Source organism: Ips typographus, linkage group LG3 (genome assembly GCF_016097725.1).
Source record: "Ips typographus isolate SLU linkage group LG3, UJ_Ityp_2.0, whole genome shotgun sequence".
Lineage (NCBI taxonomy): Eukaryota > Metazoa > Arthropoda > Insecta > Coleoptera > Curculionidae > Ips > Ips typographus.
In genome coordinates, this window is record NC_138424.1 from 2,505,671 (window position 1) to 2,524,440 (window position 18,770).

The 18,770-nt window shown below is 36.3% G+C and overlaps 3 protein-coding genes across 11 annotated transcripts in view; 2 read left to right on the plus strand and 1 right to left on the minus strand.

Annotated features, from left to right (window-relative positions):
* The window catches only part of LOC145725807 (facilitated trehalose transporter Tret1-like), a 14,310-nt gene extending 2,192 nt beyond the window's left edge, over window positions 1–12,118 (minus strand). The window contains exons 1-5 of one of the 5 annotated variants that reach the window (XM_081974696.1): window positions 12,004–12,029; window positions 1,170–1,196; window positions 795–815; window positions 599–737; window positions 179–314 (exon numbers count right to left, since the gene is read on the minus strand). In XM_081974696.1, coding sequence (XP_081830822.1) covers window positions 179–314; window positions 599–737; window positions 795–815; window positions 1,170–1,196; window positions 12,004–12,014 — 334 coding nt within the window. In that variant the 5' untranslated portion in view covers window positions 12,015–12,029. Of the gene's footprint in view, window positions 1–178; window positions 315–598; window positions 738–794; window positions 816–891; window positions 910–980; window positions 1,071–1,169; window positions 1,480–1,531; window positions 1,712–12,003 lie in introns of those variants that run through there. The other 4 variants (XM_081974697.1, XM_081974699.1, XM_081974698.1 and 1 more) reach the window with 4 other exon arrangements.
* On the plus strand, window positions 3,476–6,142 carry LOC145725809 (facilitated trehalose transporter Tret1-like). Of its 3 annotated transcripts, none has more exons than XM_081974701.1 (7): window positions 3,476–3,673; window positions 3,834–3,946; window positions 3,999–4,134; window positions 4,187–4,372; window positions 4,565–4,684; window positions 4,915–5,081; window positions 5,133–6,142. In XM_081974701.1, exons 2-7 carry the CDS (start codon window positions 3,836–3,838, stop codon window positions 6,066–6,068), a joined length of 1,656 nt encoding a protein of 551 aa, XP_081830827.1. In that variant the 5' UTR covers window positions 3,476–3,673; window positions 3,834–3,835; the 3' UTR covers window positions 6,069–6,142. The 3 variants fall into 3 exon arrangements, with proteins under 3 accessions (XP_081830827.1, XP_081830830.1, XP_081830829.1); XM_081974704.1 differs by having other exon boundaries at window positions 4,006–4,134; XM_081974703.1 differs by having other exon boundaries at window positions 3,476–3,946; window positions 4,006–4,134.
* Window positions 6,323–18,125, plus strand: ATPCL (ATP-citrate synthase). Of its 3 annotated transcripts, none has more exons than XM_081974664.1 (15): window positions 6,323–6,482; window positions 8,400–8,625; window positions 12,306–12,842; window positions 12,902–13,022; window positions 13,077–13,274; window positions 13,326–13,456; window positions 13,511–13,740; window positions 15,332–15,367; window positions 15,490–16,109; window positions 16,173–16,215; window positions 16,271–16,391; window positions 16,453–16,782; window positions 16,848–16,966; window positions 17,020–17,191; window positions 17,252–18,125. In XM_081974664.1, exons 2-15 carry the CDS (start codon window positions 8,421–8,423, stop codon window positions 17,698–17,700), a joined length of 3,312 nt encoding a protein of 1,103 aa, XP_081830790.1. In that variant the 5' UTR covers window positions 6,323–6,482; window positions 8,400–8,420; the 3' UTR covers window positions 17,701–18,125. The 3 variants fall into 3 exon arrangements, with proteins under 3 accessions (XP_081830790.1, XP_081830789.1, XP_081830791.1); XM_081974663.1 differs by lacking the exon at window positions 6,323–6,482 and adding an exon at window positions 8,019–8,320; XM_081974665.1 differs by lacking the exons at window positions 6,323–6,482; window positions 15,332–15,367 and adding an exon at window positions 8,021–8,320.
* The last annotated feature ends 645 nt before the right edge of the window (window positions 18,126–18,770 follow it).

The window sequence follows — 18,770 nt, forward strand, 5'->3', positions numbered from 1 at the left end:
ATTACTGATGAACATAGTTAATAGGCTCTAATTGGTTGGAACCGCTTAATATGTTCGTCAATATTTAGACGCAAAATGAATAATTAATCGTTCTAGAACGTACATGTTGATTTTCAGCATAGTCACACAGTTTTACACGAATTACCATGTGTGTGATTTACACAAAAGAGTAACTTACCCATCCAGGAATTTTCAGTTTTGGTTGATTTGATTGGGCTGTCTGGTTCGGCTAATTGCGAGATCAATACGGCCGAATAGGCCAACGAGATTCCGTTTCCTATGTGAAAACTAGCCGCCAATAAGGACGCCAAAATCTACAATAACGGTTATAGTTTCAAGTTTTGGAATTAGTGTTATTCAAAAACTTGAATGCAACACCCTGTATATGCAAATTTTTTCAAGTGTCAAGGCAAACGATATAAACCCGCTTATTTGCAAATCTGAATTCAAGTAACTGTGACTGCGTTTTCATAAGATTCTTGACTTTGAGCAGATTTATTACACAATTTTTTGCTTGTTTTAGGTGTCAGGGTTAATTACAATATTTATAAAGTTTACACATATGGGGAGAAATTGACCAAACTTAAAATAGATTTACCTGAGGTAAAACATTCTTCAGACTTTTCCCTTCATACTTGCTTAAGGACTTACAACTAGCTATCATGTCCCTAAGTCCCTCATCTTTGGTGTTTTTGTACTTTTCTTCGGCCGCATCATTCGAGTTGGTGGTCTGGTTGCTAAAACATTTTTGGCTTTTATCAGTTTGCACTTAATAAAAAGCCCAGAATACTTACAATAAAGTCAAGCAGCTCGCCCTGTAACAATTAAAAAAATCACATTAATAAAGTAGATAATACAAAATGATGTTTATAATTGTTTGTGTAAACTTACACTCAATCTTGACTTCAATAAACACTTCACCTTTTATAATAAATCTAAAAATACATTTAACTGGATGTTCAGTTTCATGAAATACCTACATTATGTGACAAATTGGTTGTTCAAAACTCCCATCTAGCAGAGAAGAATATCTTTATAGCACTAGTTAGCTTAGTCAGTTGCACGCTTATCTATGATTATTCGCAAACAATAAACCTCAAAGATGCTGATTTACTATAGATTAACTTGATACACACTATACTAATTTAAAGGTAATTGCACTAGCTTACCCTATGGGATCCATCGACTTGAAGTTCCTGTGAACAGCACAAACCAGATAATTAATTATCTTTACCACTTAAAAACGTCCAACATGAATAAGGAGCATTAAAACTGGCAATGGAGAGGAAATCAATTTCCAGACTAGGAAAAATGTTACGGGGTATCAGTGAGCACATCAAGATAAATGAATTATCACCATGTACTAAAGCTATCAGAGGTGAAATATCGAATACGGGAATATGATTAATTGTTTTATTGGAGGTTTTTGCAAACCACTTGTCAGCAAAAGTTGTATGGGGTGTTGATCTCCTTGTGCTCGTATTTAATGCTCTCTGAGATTAAAAGGTGCTTTTGTAATGATAGAATTTACCTATATCAGTACCACCTAGTTAGTTGATCCACTAAATATTTGATGTATACAACTATGGCACTTTAACAAACTGTGTGTGTGCGGAATGGATGATTAATTAAAAAACCAAAAAACGCGACTGTTTGCGACCGCGTTTAAAACCATTTAACTGATGGGAGAGAATCCCCAGCTGAACAAAGCACAGTTGCATACTGTTCGTGGATTCGGCTTTATCGGTTATTCTAAACCGCCAATCTGTCCTCCAATGAATCAGACTTGTAAAATATACAGAGTGCGAGTGGTTGTTTTCTGTTTAATTCAAATTATATTTATGAGAGTAATAACATTTTATAGAAATAAATCAGAATAACTTTGTTATTCATAAAGTCTTTAAGATTTATAGGCTCTTTACACAGTTGATATCATAAACACCACGTATCTCTTGTTCAACTGCCAATTAAAGTGGTTTTTGCTATACAAATTTCCTAAACTTTAGTTATAATTATTCAAAAAAAAAAACAATTTGAGTGTCTCCAGTCAGTCTTATATTCCATCCAACACCGCATTGCCATTTCATTGAGTAAAAGCCGCGTTGACATTGTTGACATTGACGTGTCGAAATTTGGACATTTTGACAGTTGCATTCGTTTGTAGTGTGAATTTTACCGATTTTCGAGCAGTTTTTAAGTTTGAATACTAGTTTTTAGTTAAGATTGTTTATATAAGGGTAAGTTTGAACTTAAACTGTATATTTTCTATAAATACCTAAAGTGTGCCATTAGTCCTAGTTTATTTCAACCATCGCAAAGGCGTCAAGGTCAAGATAATGTTTTTTTGCTTATTATTATTAATATGCATTATTATGGATTTTTTCTTTATCAACAGCACCTTAAAATGTTATTATATCGGTTTGTACGTTTGTTACGCACTTTTTTTGACCTCCCAAACAGACCATTTTCGAAAAGTGCCTAACAGCAGTGTATTCAAATGGCCGCCGCCATATTTGTTGGTGACACAGTTAAGTCCGTTCGTTTTAACTACTTATGGAGCGAATGTGACGTCACAATGACGTAATTTAGCAAAACCGTAAGTAAACCAACTGTCAAATTACGTCATTGTGACGTCAAATTCGCTCTGCATAGTTTTTAATTAAAATTCGAACATGATGATTACTAGTTGGAGATTCTCTCTGCAAACTTACTAATAATTTACATTTGTCTGTTGAGAAAACAAAAATTCAGTAACTAATGAAGGAAATAGAGTAATTTTCTTCCTGCTTGAGGAAAGATGCTATAATTTTTAAAATTCAATACAAACTTTCCCAAGACATAAACTATACGATTTCATGTTCCTTTCTTTATTGTTCGCCCTGTATTTTTGGATTCAATTCTCTCATTTTTGCATAGCATTTGTTTATTATTAAATAATGAATAACCGGCCAGCTCGAATTACGTCACCAGTTGAAATCCATCGATAATCATATGTATGTGTGCCATGGAAGGTTTAATTATATTCGCAATATATAAATTTCATTAACTTTCTTAAACCCACCTTGAAGTGTTATGATTACTGTCTTTACCGATGTCAGAGCAATGAAAGATTCTTAAAAAGGTAGCAAGTTACTGAGTATATGACCATTTTAGTTGTTCCTGGGTTAGTTTAAATGCTGATGAGACCGTAAATTGTAATTGAAACCTTCAATTACAAGGCTGCCATATACGTCTAGTGTATATTCAGCGGGGGAGTATTTGTTACATGTCTGATTTATCATTTTTGGTAGTATAAAAAGATTTATTACAATATAAGCTTTGTTTACATATTTTTGTCGTTTTTATAGCTCGCATGTATGAACAAAAGCGATAAAGCACAAACAAAGGTCGCGCATGTAGAACGTTGCAATTTAAAAGGGAAATTTTAGTAGTAAAGATCTGAACTATTAAAGAAACCCCGGTAGTTAATTTTTTCGTATATACAATGATGGGCACTTAACCTCGTCCGACGATAGCGATGATAATATAAGTATTTGGATGACGTTTCCTACAATCTCAGTCGATGCGGTTTTTGAACTCAGTCCTCCAGAAGAAAAAAGTATTTTCTTACATCACCGTCAAAAACAAACAGTGCATTGAAATAATGTAGTTGTACAAATGTCGCGATAATAAGGTAAAGCCTTTTACAAATATATAAACGGGTATTAACATTTTGTGGCATGACTCGAGATTAGACCAATAACAATCGTGCAATTTTGATTTCGGTTCCTCTCACTTAAATTCCAATTAGTGTTTGTGTTTAAAGTGTGGTGAGCGCAATGTAAAGTTTTTAGAGATGAGCGACCTTGAAAAAAATGAGGCCAAGGCCGATGAGACGAGTCCTGAAGATGTTCTTATTAACAGCAAAAGTGAGTTAGAATTGCCATGGAAGGACTCGGTGAAACAAGTATGTACTTTGTGCAATTCAAATGTAGTGGCAAGCCTAAAACTAAAATAAGATTGCAGCTTGTTGTATCGCCAACACTTTGGTCATCCAACCAGGAATCAACATGTCTTTCAGTGCGGTTTTGCTACCGCAACTCAAGGAATCTGGAAGTGATATTGTGGTGGATAATTTCCAAGCTTCCTGGATAGGTCAGAACTGTCAAAAGTTATAAAAAAATCACTAAACATGACGTAATTTTAGCTAGCATTGTGGCTATAGCGCTGCCTTTAGGCTCGTTGTGCATCGGTCCTTTAATGGACCATTTTGGCCGGAAAAAGACTTGCATACTGTCAACTTTGCCTTTCTTGCTTTCCTGGGCTTTACACGCTTTCGCCACCAACGTTTGGTACATTTACGCTGCCAGGATTATTGCAGGTTTTAGTGGAGGTAAGACGCAACATTTGTTCAGGAATTTGTGTTCTATTATAAACTGGCAAAACTAAATTATCTTATCGGTTTATTGTGGAAATAATAAGTATTCACAAAACGATTAGTTATCTGTTAGATAAAAGGTGTTTAAAATTAGCAATATACAGGGTGAAAATAGCGAAAATAATGATTAGTCATATTTTTTTTCAGGATTGACCACTGTGGCACTAGTTTACGTAAGCGAAATCGCTCATCCCAAGTACCGGCCCATGTTGCTGTCTTTAAATAGTGTCTTTGTCACTTTTGGAATACTACTGACCTGCGTTCTTGGTAAAACTTTAGTGAATCATCTAAAAACTTTTGGATAATTACCCAGAAAGCTCACATTGTCAACAGTATAGCTTCCTGTTACTATTTAGTGCAGCATTTGCTTAAATCTCCAAGTGAGAAGTTAGTGATTGATGGTTAGCTTTTTCTTGACCAACTCTCAAACTATACTCACTGTGCAGAAATTTACGCAAACACTGCAAATATGGCCATTAAGAAAACTGAACTTGTAGGATTTTGGTTTGATTGGCGGACGCTGTCAAAAATTTTCTTTGGTCTGGTGCTTTGCTCAACTGGTGCTTTGTGTTGGATACCGGAAAGCCCTTACTGGCTTGTGATTTTCAAAGATGACGCTTTGGGTAGCGCCAATGCATTGAAATGGATCTACTCTAACAATTTGGTACTATACACACTCATATTATAACATACTTATATACAATTTCATCTGTAGGTGGCTGAAGAAGCTTATAAAAGAGTTTTGGACAGTAAAAGACGTGATAGTCCAGAACGAACATCAGATGAAGAATCGACCGAAAAAAGCGAATTATTGAGTAAAATGAGGGCAGATCTGGTGACCATTTACAAAGATCCGACTGTATGGAAGCCCTTAGTGATTTTGCTGGTCATTTTCCTGTTTCAGCAACTATCGGGAGCATACGTCATAATTTTCTATGCCGTGGATATTTTTAGAGAAATAATCGGTTCCAAAGTGGGCATGAGCGGTTTTGGTACTCTCATACTGCTCGGTACCATTCGTTTTGTCGTATCCATTATTTCGACCGTTGTTTCCAAGAAAGTGGGGCGTAGAAAACTTATGTTTATTTCCGCTTTTGGAATGATTTTTACGAGTTTCACTTGCGGGTTCTACATGTATTTTTTGCGGGAAAACCATACAGTATCTGTACCACCGCTGGTTTTATTCAAAAATACTACGAACACTACCGAGTTGGAGGCAACAACTCCATCTTCAAATCCGTTTTCTTTAGTGTTTGACGTTACAATTTCTCCTCAAAACACTACTACCTCAACCCAACCAGCTTCTGGTGGTTTCAACACTTCCGTAGCACTATTTTTACTACTTGGTTATGTTGCTTTTAGTTCTTTTGGTTATTTGGTGATTCCTTGGACGTTAATAGGCGAGGTGCTCCCCGTTAAAGTAAAAGGAAAACTGGGGGGTTTAATAGTATCAGCCGCTTACGTTTTAATGTTTTCCGTTGTTAAAGTTTTTCCTTTTTTAATGGAGTCAATGAGTTTAGATCGTATTCTAATCGCTGTGGGAATGATAAACACATTAGGGCTGGTGTTTTTGTATAAATGGATGCCGGAAACTTTAGGCAAAACTTTTGAGGAGATTTCTGGTAAATTTAAGTCCAAACATAAGAGTTAGTCGTTTTACTAATATCTATATGAAATTCCTTTATTGTTGTATTTTTTAAATAAAATTTTGATCCTCTCTTTGTATTTAAGAGTGTTTTTTTGTTCTACTACAAAAGTTAGCTGTGAAAACTAGCGCAACCGGCAATTTTCTACGCTGTATTGTGGGTTGTCTAACACTTAGTAATTTGATATGTTTGTTCTAGATTCTGTCGGTTGTCATAACACAAATGTCAATATTGGGACCTGTAGCTGTCAGTGTCATTGTCAGTTTAAAAAAAATCGGATGATCATACACAGTTGTTTTTCGTGTTTTCGTTTAGGTTGCGTGTCTTTTTTTCACGAAAAATATTGTGCAATTTACCGCAAGCATCGTTAAAAATCGAATTTATACGTCCATTCAAGTGTCCTCAACTGCGAACAATAGGTAAGTGATCATATTTCATTTAAAATCGCCCCTGGTTTACGACTTTGCGGTTCAATGAATTCCAGTCCCTGCCAAGTCTCTTAAATTTATTGGGGGCCCCCTATACTTAGCTGACTTTACTGTTGGCTATTCAAAGTTTTCTGTCCGGTTTCGTTTAATAATAGTTTTATGGTCAGGAGGTCGAATCCTTTTAGGTTTAGGTATTCTTCAGGGCCTCAAAAATAGAACATAGAACATTGTGGGTTTGTTATGTTTTGGGCTTGATTTATTGTATGGCATTCTGACAGGTTTAACTAAATTAAGGAAAATTGCATTTCCATTAGTTTAAATAAAAATGCAAATATTAAATACCTTAATAGTCCAGGTATTTTTTAACCCTAGGACAGTTTATACATTCAATCAAATTCAGTAACAAATTTTGTTTTCAACTGTACTGGGATGGTACATATGAGAACGAAAATGTATAATGTGGATAAAATTAGTTCCAAAACTATTTGAAGTGCCTTTAAGACCCTACATATGTCAAGTGTACTACTGTCAAGCATCACTTATATCCCAAAGTACTTTCATTATTTGGGATATGAGTAGATAATTTTTGGCAACATTTAGCCACTTATTTCCAGTAGAATTCTATAACTGCATACCAAAAATCAATGTCAAGGTGACCTTTCTTCTAAAGAATAAATTTTGCTATTTAATTAAATAAATTAATGTCATCAGCAAAAACTTAAATTATGTAGGTATAACGCTTAAAATAGATTATTATTTACAGTTCACAGTAAAGATTACAGTATGTAAATAAACTCAACATTGTAGCACACTAATTTTGTAGGGCTTTATTTGTATACAACTTGTGTAGGTAGCCTGACAAAAGGTTTTACATAAAATCTTATTTTGTTAAAACTGTTTTCTATTTGTAACTAGATGACTTGTTTTTGAACACCCTAACTGAACTAAACTGTTACTCCAAATCAATATTATACAATTCAGTGAATAATTGCATATTATCTTGCAGTACTGTTAAATCCATTCAGTAACTTTAGGTTGACGTGAAAGTTAATTTAATAAAAGAAGAGGACATGTTCAGAGAAACCGAATTTAATGGACTTTGGACCTGATCACACCAGATGCATTACAGGTATAACATGCTAATTGGATGTCATATGACTAGGTTTCAGGGAAAGTTATCTAAAAATTTACATTTCATGACAATAAGTCAAAGTTATACATACATAATGTAGAAAAGTTGCTGCAGTTGCAATCTTTTTGCCTAGGATTAACTTTGCAATGAACCATTCGACATTGAACTGGTTGCCCTCGATCAAAAAACAACACAAGAGATATTATGTATTTTCCAAATTTGCGTGCCCAGATAATGGTTATGTAATGTCGTTGACTTTGAAACAACCTTTCTAAGACCTATTGGAATAACTTAGTACTGAAAGATTGCTTTATTAAGAGTATTGCTAGAAGTGGTGCACACACTTGAGCACGTGGCACTAGGGAATTTTAAATTATTGTAATAAGGTTTTTGTCACTGTTGTGTGTGTGTGGGTAGAGAGGAACTTGAAGGTTTTCTCTTTTGTAAAGGTTTAAGAAACTTTAATTAACATCACGCTATCGTCACAATACACTTACGAGCCTCTTATCAGTGTAATATAATTTGGTGCATTGATTAGGAAGTACCATATGCGTACCGGTTTAGTTCAGTGAAAGCAACGGCCGAGGTAGGTGAGGCCGTCAACGATATCGCTTGCGTACTTTTCGGGAGAAATTCCTTGTCAGACCACCAAAGTGAAAGTGTGCTTGATCGTTCAACTTTATTATAAGTTTTATGTGTAAGTTGGGTGTTAAATAATTATTGCAACTGGCGATCATACCGTATAGGACTGAACTTATGGTTTTTTACCTTCTTAGGTTAGTTAGAAAACCGACAACATGTCCGCTAAAGCCATAAGAGAAGCGACTGGGAAGAATTTAATTAACAAGCATTTGGGTGGCGGAACGGCGGCCGTCCAATGCCAATTTGCCAGCGTCGATCCTGACACCAAATTTGCCGAGTTGGTGGCCAACAATCCTTGGTTGAAATCTGAGAGATTGGTTGTCAAACCTGATCAACTTATTAAGAGGAGAGGAAAATTAGGTAAGACTTAAATCCAATCATATAGTAGGATTTAATCAAAAGTGATATAAATTAATTAAATAGTAACAATGATTTCGTTTGTTGTTTGAGAGAGAACTACTCTAGACAAAGATGACGAACTTTGTAAGTGACAGGTGTCAGGGTGCCAAAACGGATGTGATGTCATTTAACAGTTGGTCATGTGACCACTTTATCAGGAAGTTTGATTAAAATCTTGTGTGACCAACATGTCACTTACAAAGTTTTCTTTCATCTTTGTCTAGAAAATTGATTTGCCATTTTTGTATAATTTTGAAATTTTCGTAACCCAATTTCAATCTCAATCATATTAAAACCACTCATGAAAATCAGTCCAGATAGTGTCAATAAAAAATATTAGGCTTACGCAATTCAATGTTTGAGCACCTTCAAACTATGACATGTTTATTAATTCAAGTCAAAGTTTCAGAGTGGAATTAATTGTTGTAAAACTAGCGATATGCGTTAAATTGCTACCTTTAGCGCGCATTAATTACGAGCGAATTCCAATTATTAAAGCGGTTAATTAAAATTTTTGTTCGTCATTTATTACGCGGACCTTCTGACGTCCTCTCATTGAAGCCTGCTTAAAACTTTACCACACTGTTGTGTTTGACTTGAACAAAAAAAATTGTTTGTCAACGGTGTTTTCCATTAAGTTGTTGCTTTTATAGAAAAATATGTAGCCACTAAAATACGAATAATAATATGTATTTATGGCTGTGACTTTTGACTTTAGCCAGTGGCGTTCAGTTAAAAGTTATAAACTTGCATGCTGATAATACGTATTATATAAAAGATAAGTGTTTTGTTATTAAATGAAGTTTAATAGGTCAGGAATTTCTAACTCAATTCATTAACAGCTTCATAGGTACACTGAATGTAAGATAAATGTTATTTAGTAAATTATTTCAAAAACGGTTGCTTTGACTAAACTGGATGAAAATGACCAAAATACCTAAATACTGTTTTTTGACAGTTTTGGTAAAAAGTACATTTTTGGTCAAAACTGCAATTTTGGCAAACTTTTATTTTGCTCCATAAGCATATTTATACCAAAGAACAAATATAAGGCCGTAAAATATGAGGATTTAATGTCCGTTTTGCCAACATTGGCTAAGTTGAGTTTAAGGACAGTTTAGACTGTATTATTTTGCATTTGCTCTGGTCACATTCAAACGTCAACTTAGCTTAAGTTGTACTTAAAATCATCTTGGAAGCGTCGGTGAAACAGGCAAATCGTAGTTTTCATTCAGTCAACTGTGCTTGATGTGGAAAGCAATAAAATTAACTGTCAGGCAGGAGTCGCTGTCTTGTTTGTGTACAGAAATCACGTGACAAACAGTCCAATTACCTTACACAGAGTCCTTGAAATCGAACAAGGCGTGGGCCTGTCACAAGATTGATGACAGATAACGATCATGCACGAGTGTAACCACCGCCCTCTATACTAGAAAGCCTAAAATGTCACTTTTAATGGCGGCGTTAGCGGTTTTCGTTTTATACACAAACGTATGCAGATGTAGTAAGAAATATGTTTTTTTTTTTTAATATTTGTAAGTACAACACACTGCAAACTAGTTTAAACACTGTTCAATACAAGAAAAACTGTAAATCCTTGAAACTAGGTAAGCAAAACTGGTAAATGGTTCTTATGTTATTACCTGCGCATGTAACAAGTACCTAATAAGTTTACTGTACTAGAAAGCACTTGTACCTACCATTGAGTATAATGTTGGAGTAAAATCATTCCACTTCAAAGTGTTCAACCACTGTTGAGATAGATCCGGTTTTTTGTAAAGTAAAAAACTGACACGGTTGGGCTTTTTCCTGAATTGCTGTTACAATGTGGCTTGAAAAACTTATGAACGGCAGCAAACAAAAATAACTTACGCAAATAACCTCAAGTGTTGATTTTAAAACGTAAAAATTCATCTAATCCTCAATAAAATCAATTTCCACAATACAAACTGTCACCACTATTCCCGCCATATTGGAATTTTTGACAAGCACCTTCTAGGCTTTCTAGTATAGTAGGCGGTGGTGTAACAGAACCAATGACATTTAAAAGCTATAGACCACGGCCTACTATACTAGCTAGAAAGCCTAGGTGATTGTCAAAACTTCCAATATGGCGGTGACAGTTTGTGTTTGTTTGTATTGTGGAAATTGAGTTTCTTGTGGATTATATGAATTTTTACGGTATAAAATCAAGACTTGCAAAAGTTATTTTTGTTTGCTGCCTGTTCATAAGTTTTTCAAGCCACATTGTAACAACAATTCAGGAAAAAGCCCAACCGTGTCAGTTTTTCACTCTACAGAAAACCGGATCGAACTCAACAGTGGTTGAACACTTTGAAGTGCAATTATCACTATACTCAATGGGAGGTACAAGTACTTTCTAGTACATTAAACTTATTAGATACTTGTTACATGCACAGGTATGTGAGTTACATTTTAAAGCATCCTTCATTATGAGAGCAACAAAAATAATTTTGAATGAATGTTCATGGTAATAACATATAAGGACCATTTACTAGTTTTGCTTACCTAGTTTGAAGGATTTACAGATTTTCTTATACTGAACAGTGTTTAAACTAGTTTGCTGTGTTGTACTTTCCAGGACAAATGTTCTAAGCAATTTGTTTAGACTGGACTTGATTGTGTAGAAAAAGCTCTATCTAATACATACCTGGATCAGGAATTTTGATTTTTCACTCACAACTTGTAATCAACTACACAAAATAATAAAAGAAAAATCATATTTCTCACTGCATCTGAATACGGTTGTGTATAAAACAAAAACCGCTTACGCAGCCATTAAAAGTGACATTTTAGGTTTTCTAGTATAGAGGGCGGTGTATAGACGGATCTTGGTTCATTTCAGCATGAACCCAATTAAAGAGACAGAGTGAAAACAGGCAAATCGTAGTTTTTATCAAGTCAAGTAGGACTTTTAACAGTTAGGCACGTGATACTTTTCATATGTCGTAAATGTCAAGGGACAAAACGGACGTTATTTAATAATTGGTTACAATAGAACTAAATTATGGTTTTGTTAAATTACTTTATCGTGACGTCAAATTCGCTCGATTTAGCATCAACTTTTTTGTAAAGTGGTCACGTGACAGACTGACCGAATAAGGACGATTTTGCCAGACTGACACATGTCACTGCTGAAGTTGTGCGCCATCTTTATCTTAGATTGGGTTAACATGAATGAATGAAAAAACAAAACTTTAAATCAATAAAATAGCAAAACTCTTCATTCTGCGACTCATTTCACCTGAACTCGTATCAGATCTCAAGTTAACGACTGTAAGTGGCAAAACAAAAAACAAGCTCCTTTCATTTACTTACCTATCCGCCATAATAACAAACAAAAAATTAACAAGTTAACAGAGTATTAACCAAATAATATTTAAATTTACAATAAAAACAACATTGCCGCCGTGTCACCAAACAAACAACGTACTGACAAACGCAAAATGTTTGTTTGGAGTTTGTCCAATTGGACACACGTTTCGTGTGACGCGTTGCTTTCGTCGTAATTTACTTTTAATGCCAATTTTTGCCTGGGGGCAATAACTGCTTTATGACTTTTTTTTAAATTCCTGTCAATTTCACATTCCATTAAGCTAAACTGGTCTGTTAATTTACAGGTCTTATTGCCGTAAACAAAACTCTTGACGAAGTCCAAAAATGGATAGGCGATCGCATGAACAAAGAACAGAAAATCGGTCTGGCCACCGGCAAGTTGCGCAACTTTATCATCGAGCCCTTTGTACCGCACAAGGACGAAGAGGAAACCTACGTGTGCATTTACTCGCACAGGCACGCAGACACCATCTTATTCTACCATCAAGGTGGAGTGGATATTGGTGATGTTGATAGCAAAGCAGTCAAACTCGAAGTACCAGTGGGCGAAAATTTGAGCAAAGAGGACGTCCTCTCCGTTTTACTTACTCAAGTGAAGGAGTCCAAAAAAGAGATGATTGCCCAGTTCGTTTATAATCTGTACCAAATGTACGTGGAGCTGTATTTTACTTACCTGGAAATCAACCCTCTGGTGGTGACTGACAAAGAAATCTTCATTTTGGATTTGGCCGCTAAACTTGACGCTACCGCTGACTTTATGTGCCGACCTAAGTGGGGGGAAATCGAGTATCCATCACCTTTTGGACGAGATGCTTTTCCTGGTAAGCTTTGAGAAATGTTTAATCATTTGTAGTGGTTTTAAATGGGACTTAATTAACAGAGGAGGCTTACATTGCTGACCTGGACTCGAAATCCGGAGCTTCATTGAAACTGACTATTCTAAATAAGAAGGGACGTATCTGGACTATGGTGGCCGGAGGTGGAGCTTCAGTTATTTACACGTAAGTTATGAAAAATATTCTTTACTGGTTTGGTGTGATAATGTTTTTTTGTAGGGACACTATCTGCGATCTGGGTGGTACCTCAGAATTAGCTAATTACGGAGAGTACTCTGGTGCTCCATCAGAACAGCAAACATACGAGTATGCTAAAACTATTTTGTCTTTAATGACTCACGAAAAACACTCACAAGGCAAAGTCCTGATCATTGGAGGAGGAATTGCTAACTTTACCAACGTTGCTGCTACTTTTAGGTAATTTTATACTTCAAACCTAGAGTGCAGTTTTATAATGTGGATTTCTAGGGGTATTATCACAGCCTTGATTGAATTCAAAGACAGGTTGATTGAGCACAATATTAAGATTTTTGTCAGGAGGGCCGGACCCAATTACCAAGAGGGTTTGCGCCGTATGAGGGAGGTTGGACAAACTTTGGGTAAGTGATCATTATTGAATATTAAGTAATTTACTCAATCCGTTGAACATGCAGGAATTCCGTTGTACGTGTTTGGCCCGGAAACTCACATGACTTCTATCTGCGGCATGGCATTGGGCACTAAACCCATTCCCCAGGAAAACAACGTGGAATTTGCCACCGCCAATTTTTTGCTTCCGTCCGGCGACAAGCAGCCGATCAAAAAGAAACCGGAAGAAGTGCAAGCGGCCGCTAGGGAAAACGCTATCAGGGTGGCTGCCGTCCAGGCTGCCGCGAGAAAATCGGTAAGCTAAGACTGGTTAGGCTCAGTGCATGATTTAGGCCACGTCAGTTCTAGAATAAGTGGGAAAGGGATTCTTAGTTTTTTTCAAAAAACCACTGTATGACTAATCAAGCAATATGGATGTTGATTACTGTCTTTTATGCGCTTAAGGACCTATAAATTTCGTATTTTATTACCTTTTTTTCCGCGACAATACGGCACACTGTCTATCATAAGGGACACCTAGAACTGCGTGCGCAATAGCGACAGTACCATTAAAAGTGTCGACCTAGCAGCATCAAGCTAAAGCGTACTCAACTTACGTCTGTTACGTCTTTTTTTGACTTTTTTTCGTATTACCGCGACTCGCGAGTGTTACTCACTCCAGTCCATCCAAGCCGACGAATCCACATTTCTTAACGAGAGCGCTCTCCTTCAAGCCAGGAAGTTTTAGACAGGTGAGTCCCGTTCAGAAAGGTGGTGCGCCGTTTTCGAATTTTAATTTTATTATTTTTCGATAAAACCTAAAGCCAGCAAATTTTACTGGTCTACAACGACAATGGAAAATTTGTATCTGGTAATAGACAAAACTGCTTTGTGTAAATCATAATGGTACACAATGGACCATTGGGCAATGATAAGTAATAATGACTTTTGATGAACAATCTAAAAGTTTCCAAGTGGTCCTTAACTACTTTAGAAGATTTCAAAATAGTCTAAAAACCTCCGTATGATTCTAGAGGAGTTTAAAAGCTTTCAACAATTTCTTGAAGACTTCCATAATGTCTCTAAAGCAGTCCAGAACCTTCAATATGCTCTTTAAACTATCCTAAAACCTTCTAAATGCTTCTTAAGTAGTTTAAGAGGATTTCAGAAGCTTCCAAAACATTATAGAAACTCCAAAAGCTTCCAACAGTGTCTAGAAGCTTCTATACGCTCCTGAAACAGCTTAAAAGCTTTTGTCTACAGGCTCGTTACCGCAAACTTTCGTATCTACCACAAAGTTAGTTAAATTTTGTAAATGAGTCTTATATAGATTGTTAATTAACACAGACAAGAAGAATAATAATCACTACTAGCTGAGATTTACCCAAATACTACACATGTAAATTGTGTGAGCTGGAAAAGTTGCTGTATGTTTCTATTAAACACTTACAGTTTTTTGGTTCTTAATTAGAGTGATTTATTGTAGGTCGTCAAAATCAATAATAATTCTTGCTATTGCATGTTCAACGATGCTCGAAGAACGTCCGATTTTGATACGTTAATAGTGGAAGTGAAGATGATTGATCTAGTTATATCAGTTGTTCTTGTACTTCCATTAATTATCACACTTGGATGATGGACATTGTTAAACACTCATTTTTCCTGTGTGTACAAATACCAAATTTTGACTGTTGACATTTAAACTCTTTATACTTACCCACTTATCTAGAACTCGTTTGAACCAATTTTCTCTGTGGTGGTTTGGTGTCTTTATAGTAAATAGTAAACGTGCTACAAAGTGGATTTTCTTTCTTCTCACGCTTGTACAAAGCTTAGAACTAACTCATACTCTGTTACTAACATAAAGTCCAAAAGGACCTAAAACTTAAACGTGCGATTTTTTCAAGGAACCAAACCAGATGGAGACGCACCCCGCATCCCAGGTCAGTCCCGCCATACCTCATTTCAATTGCGCTTCTTCATTCCGATCACGTTTGTGCCGTCCTATACACATTATCCCTTACTAAACCACCCAAGTTAACTAATCATTTTGTATTCGAATTAGGGCACTGCCAAAGCGACACCTTTATTCAGCGCTAGTACCAAATCTATAGTTTGGGGGATGCAAAACCGGGCAGTGCAGTCAATGTTGGACTTTGACTTTGTGTGCAGTCGACAGGAACCCAGCGTAGTTGCCATTATTTACCCTTTTACCGGAGACCATAAGCAGAAATTCTACTGGGGACACAAGGAGATTTTGATTCCGGTTTACAAAAAAATGAACGATGCCATGACGAAACACCCGGACGCTGATGTGCTCATTTCCTTCGCTTCGTTACGGTCCGCTTACCAAAGCACTCTGGAAACGTTGGAGTTCCCTCAAATTAGAACGATCGCCATTATTGCCGAAGGTATCCCAGAAAATATGACCAGGAAACTGATCAAACTGGCGGACGAAAAGGGGGTTATTATTATTGGACCTGCCACTGTGGGTGGTTTGAAGCCTGGGTGCTTTAAAATTGGCAACACTGGTGGAATGATGGACAACATACTACATTCCAAATTGTACCGCCCCGGTAGCGTTGCTTACGTTTCCAAGTCGGGTGGAATGTCCAACGAGTTGAACAACATCGTGTCTCACACTACTGACGGAGTTTATGAAGGAATTGCCATTGGTGGAGACCGGTAAGTTGTTACTTTTCTAAAATAACCCTTGTTTTAGCTAAAATATCGCTTTCTTTATTACAGGTATCCAGGAACAACTTTTATCGACCACATCAGAAGGTACCAGGTGAGTTTAAATTTTATTGTGCTTTATGACTTCTAAATATTAATAAATTGACTAGGCTGATGACAATATTAAAATGATTATCCTTCTTGGCGAAGTGGGAGGTACTGAAGAGTACAAAGTCTGCGATGCTATTAAGAACGGCGAAATTACCAAACCTCTGGTGGCTTGGTGTATTGGTAAGAAAGACAGAGTGAGAGGCTTAAGATTGATTCTTAAACCTATTAATTAATTTAATAGGTACCTGCGCCAGTATGTTTACGACAGAAGTACAGTTCGGGCATGCCGGTTCCTCAGCCAATTCTACTCAAGAAACGGCGACGTCAAAGAACGCAGCCCTAAAAGCGTGCGGTGCTCACGTGCCCGACTCTTTCGACAGCCTCGGCGACATAATCCGGTCGGTTTATGACAGTTTGGTTAAGGAGGGAGTAATTGTACCTGCTCCTGAAGTCCCTCCACCTACTGTACCAATGGACTACAGCTGGGCTAGAGAACTAGGACTGATTAGGAAACCGGCCAGTTTTATGACCTCAATTTGCGACGAAAGAGGCCAAGAGTTGATCTATGCAGGTAGATTGGATTATTTATAAATTCTGGTATTTGAATGATTTTTAAACCGATTGATTTATTTTCAGGTATGCCAATCTCCGAGGTCCTGCAAAAGAACGTAGGAATTGGTGGCGTAATATCGTTGCTCTGGTTTCAACGTTGTTTACCACCATACGTTTGCAAATTTTTCGAAATGTGTCTCATGGTAAGCTTTCTTGAAGTGTACTTTTTCTATTTGTTTATTTTTTAATTGTATAGGTGACCGCTGATCACGGACCCGCCGTGTCTGGTGCCCACAACACTATAGTATGCGCCAGAGCCGGTAAAGACTTAGTGTCCAGTTTAGTATCAGGTCTATTAACGATCGGTGACCGGTTTGGTGGAGCTTTGGACAGCGCTGCTAAACAGTTTAGTGAAGCTTATGACAAAGGTAACCCAAAACCCTGGTGACATATTACAGCACTAACTTTTTAATTTTAAAAAATTGCAGGAATGCACCCGGCTGAGTTTGTCAACCACATGAGAAATAAAGGCGAACTAATTATGGGAATTGGTCACCGAGTCAAATCAATCAACAATCCTGATCAAAGAGTGTCCATCCTGAAAGAATACGTCTTGGCAAACTTCCCTGCCACGCCGTTGCTATTGTACGCTCTTGAAGTAGAAAAACTTACCACCAGCAAGAAACCTAACCTAATCTTGAACGTCGATGGATGCATAGCGACTTGTTTCGTGGATATGCTGAGGAACTGCGGCAGTTTCACTAGCGAGGAAGCCCAAGAGTATATCAATATCGGTGCCATAAACTCCCTATTTGTTTTGGGACGTACTATTGGTTTTGTTGGTCATTTTATGGATCAAAAGCGACTGAAACAAGGCTTGTACAGGCATCCTTGGGATGATATTTCTTACGTTTTGCCCGAACAGTACAACAACTAAATTGTTTTTCCTTAATTTTCGACAGACTCCTGTTTTCTGTTTAGATCTGAAGATTATCAGGACGTCACAGTAGCAAACATGGTTTGTTCGAATTTTACTTAAGTCTGTTATTAAATCGCGAAAATTGATTCGCGTCTTAGGCCACCCTGGCTTATAATCGTATTAAAACCGCTTCAAAAACGGGCTTTTAATAAGTAAATTACACACCCATCTAGTTCATTGTTTTATAGAGACGTTTATGTGTTTATATATTTTTTTATATTGTTTTAGTGCACTTTATTAAGGGTTATTAAATGTTTAGGACGCGATAAATAGGGTGTAAAAGATACTGTTGACTTTTATAAGAGGCACATTTTTTTTGATTGTTTTTAATTCTTTTGATTATGTTTTTTTCTTAATTTCAAATAAAAATATGAAAAAGTGAATTATCCTGTTTCTTTATCTATTATCTTTAGAAATCACTCATTACCCAACTCAAGCTCGGACCTATAAAATGCATTTTGGAAAAGAAATATTTGACCCCATTTTTTTGATCATAAAATTCAACTTCTTCCAAAATGCATTTCAACTCCGTAGTACCATTAAGTGTGGTTCATCACAAGAAAGAATAAATAGGTGGTGTCACCCTTAAAAGTAAAAAAAAATAATTACCTGGTATCGTACCGCTGAAAGAGAAACAACTTTTAGTTAAGTAGTGCCGCTCTCAAAATTTTTTTTGTAAAAAAGACCACCCAAAAAGAAAGAAATTTTGATTACGTAGTACCGCTCTCAAAGGGAAACAATTTTTAGTTACGTAGTGCCGTTTTTTTTTTGTAAAGAAAAAAAAGTTATTTGGTGCCACCCTTAAAAGTAAAAAAAAATTTGGTTATGTGGTGCCGCTCTCAAATTTTTTGTAAATAAAAAATAGTTAGGGGGTGCCACTCTTAAAACTAAAGAAACTTTGATTATGTGGTACCGCTCTCAAAGTGAAACAATGTTTGGTTACGTAGTGTCGTTCTTTTTTTTTTTTTTTTTGTAAAAAAAAAGTTATTTGGTGCCACCCTTAAAAGTAAAAAAAAATTGATTACGTG